Below are 2,931 nucleotides of genomic sequence, written 5' to 3' on the forward strand. Positions count from 1 at the left end.
CCTCCAGTTGCCCCAGGGGAGGTTGAGGTTGTCCCTGAGGAGCCATTTCTGCCCCATTGGGGTTGTCCTGGCCTATCCCAGGCTGCCCATGGCAGTGGTGGAGTCACCTTCCCTGGAGGGGTTTCCCAGCTGTGTGGAGGTGGACCTGAGGGACAGGGGACATTGTGTTAGCTCTTCCTTGCTGATGGCCCCTGCTCGGCCTCGCTGGTCACTCTCACACCAGGAGAAGCCTCAGTTTTGGGTGTCATACCTCACTCCTCACACCCCAGCCCTGCTGCAGCCCCTTTTTCTGCAGGAAGCTGGTGTCCCTCCTCATCCTCACCCATCCCCCCAGGGAAGGAAGGCAGCAGGTCCTGCTGGAGAAGGGTTTCCTGCCCCATTCCCACCCAAGTTTTCTGTGGTTTATTCCAGTCAGCTGACTGACCCCCAGAGCTCCTGGGGGTGCTCCAAGCACCCAGTTTCTTCTATACCCACCCAAAAAAAAAAGAGGCAGAGACCAGCAGTGTGACACTGAACTACTGACCTTTTTATTTCAATCAGCTACAGCAGCTCTACATCCCCCCCACCCACCGTCCTTCCGTCATGGCCACAGGGAGCCGAGGACACCGTGGCAGCTTCTTAAAGCTTAGTATTAAATATTAAATATTCTCTCCTTTCTGTTTACATTACTTTGTCAAGGAAAACAAACAAAAAAACAGACAATTAAAACTTAAGTTACATCAATCTGTGCCCTGGGCAGCAGCACCGGGGGCCTGGCGGCTCCGCTGTGGAGTCTCAGGGCCCTGGGCCCAGTTGCCCGCAACTCCGCTCGCCCCGCTGGGTGCAGGATGGGGCACTGGACCAAGAACAGGGGCCCCGGGGCAGCTAAAACACTGTCTGAAGGAGGCAGGGGCTGCCCCCAACCCCAGCACGGGGAGGGGCGTGAGGATTTGGTCGACGACTTTGCTAAAGGATTTTATCTGTTTTGTCTTAAAAAAAAAAACAACCCAAAACAAACACAAACCACCAACCCCAAACAGTTTTGAGTCTTCTTTTGATTTTAGCAAAGACGGTTTAAAAAGCACTTTGGAAGCGTGGACTAAAACCAGGCACTCTCAGAGCAGAGAGTCATCTGTGCATCCCCCTTCGAGTCCGTAGCGAAACTCCTGCAGGTTCGACACCCCGTAGAAGTGGACAAAGGCCGCAGCCACCACCAGCACGTGGAAGATCTGATGCGACTGGAACTGTAGGGAAGCAAAAAAGCCCTTTAGAGCAGACCAAAGGGGACAAAACAGTGCTGAAAACACCTCCTCCTCCTCACTGCCACCTGGGACTGGCCTCTGAGCTCCAGTTTTCCCCGTCCTCCCTCCCATGCGGCGTTTTTCACCCTGTACTTTGGCCTGTGCTGCTGCCACGTGTGGTAGGGCACACCAGGACATCCTCAGCCTCCTCCTCCTCTCGGCACCCTTGATCCCCCTTCCCAGCCCCAGAGCCGCTCACCCCGCACTCACCCAGATGTCGAACTTGCCCGGGAAGAAGCGCTCGGGGATGCGGGCAGCATAAAGCCCTGCACCCGTGATGTACATGACGGCCATGAGGAAGAACCAGCCCATCTGGCCGACGGTGGTGGCTTTCACGAAGCCCTCGGCAATGGTGAAGTGCATGGTGGGCACCACCCCGCTGAGCCCCAGCCCCAGGAAGACGCCTGCGGCAGGAGGAGAGATCAGCAATGGGGAGGGCACTGCTGCTCCCCTGCGCCCTCAGGGAGGCACCAGTGGCTATGGGAACGGCACCTTCCGGCCCTTGAGATCCCACCAAAACCCTGTGAGTGCGAGGAACGAACGCAGCCCCCTGGCCCCCCCTCTGAGGAGAGGCTTTGCCAGAGCCATTTGTCCAGTGACACCCTTGGGAGCTCAAGGGGAAAGTGCTAATTAACAGCACTGAAATTTTCAGCTCCTTAATTAGTTCAGCAGAGAGCGCTCACTGCCTCCCCAGGAGGTTCCTCGGCACTTGGCCAGGGCGAGACAAGTCGCGGGCCCGTGGCCTCCAGGAAGGCCGGTACGTGCCAGCACGTTGCTGGCTGGGGACAGGTGAGGGAACTTCCTCCTCCTCGGCTGCGGTTCATGCTGCCACAGCGCTTCCAGGACCAGCCACCATGCCCAGGGCTACTTTCGAACGTTACCTGTCAAAGCTCGGGCTGCCGAGCGGAGCTCAGGCCCTGCTCAGCACAGGATCTAAATCCCTGACACGGCGAGAGGAGGAAGGAAACTCCCTGCTGGGAGCTGCTGCTTTGAGGGGATGGATTTTGTAGGTGCTGAGAGCTTTGTCCAGACAGGAGGAGCCACCCCACAGCGGGACCGTCCCAACGCACCGCCCCAAAGCCCTCCCGATGCTGGGGACTCGGTGTGATGGCTCTTACCTGCTCTGGTCTGCCTGTGCTTGGGGGTGGCGAAGCGGTCCCACTGCGCAACGATGATGGCGGAGATGCCCAAGACGCAGACGATGGAGAGGTAGATGAGTCTTGGCTGCGGGGAGCAGTAGAACGAGTAGTAGAGCCACGGGACGAAGCTCCCCATGATCAGCAGTGCAATTCCTGAATAGTCCAACCTGCGGCCGGGGGCAACGACAGGGAGTGACGGGCAAGCCCCCAAACCACGCCCCCACCTTCTGTCCCCATGGGAAGGGTGTGTGGAGCCAGCCACAGCCCTGCAGGGGAAGCGGCGTGGGGAGCACTGGGGTTCCATCAGCACGCTGGGGAGCAGGAGGAAGGGCTGGGGCATGGAGCCAGCTCCCAGGCATGCTGGTGGAGCTCAGCAGGAGGGGAGGGTGAGCAGGAGACGAGTCCCAGCGCAGACGGGTGTGACTGTTCTCCGCCACAAAGCGCTTTCGATCCATCAGTCAATGGAGGAACTGAAACGCAGCCGCCTGCGTTACCCACCAGCTGCGGCCGCA

General features: G+C 58.9%; 1 protein-coding gene across 1 annotated transcript in view; it reads right to left on the reverse strand.

Moving 5' to 3' along the window:
• Positions 1 to 968: 968 nt before the first annotated feature.
• ADIPOR1 (adiponectin receptor 1) overlaps positions 969 to 2,931 on the reverse strand; it is a gene marked incomplete at its 5' end in the record, with an annotated part of 3,400 nt that continues 1,437 nt past the window's right edge. Inside the window, 3 exons of the mRNA XM_010132596.1 lie at positions 969 to 1,223; positions 1,491 to 1,684; positions 2,399 to 2,586. Of these exons, the coding sequence (XP_010130898.1) occupies positions 1,095 to 1,223; positions 1,491 to 1,684; positions 2,399 to 2,586 (511 nt within the window). The remainder of the gene's footprint in view (positions 1,224 to 1,490; positions 1,685 to 2,398; positions 2,587 to 2,931) is intronic.

The sequence above is a fragment of the Buceros rhinoceros genome, unplaced genomic scaffold (genome assembly GCF_000710305.1).
Source record: "Buceros rhinoceros silvestris isolate BGI_N320 unplaced genomic scaffold, ASM71030v1 scaffold28603, whole genome shotgun sequence".
Taxonomy (NCBI): domain Eukaryota; kingdom Metazoa; phylum Chordata; class Aves; order Bucerotiformes; family Bucerotidae; genus Buceros; species Buceros rhinoceros.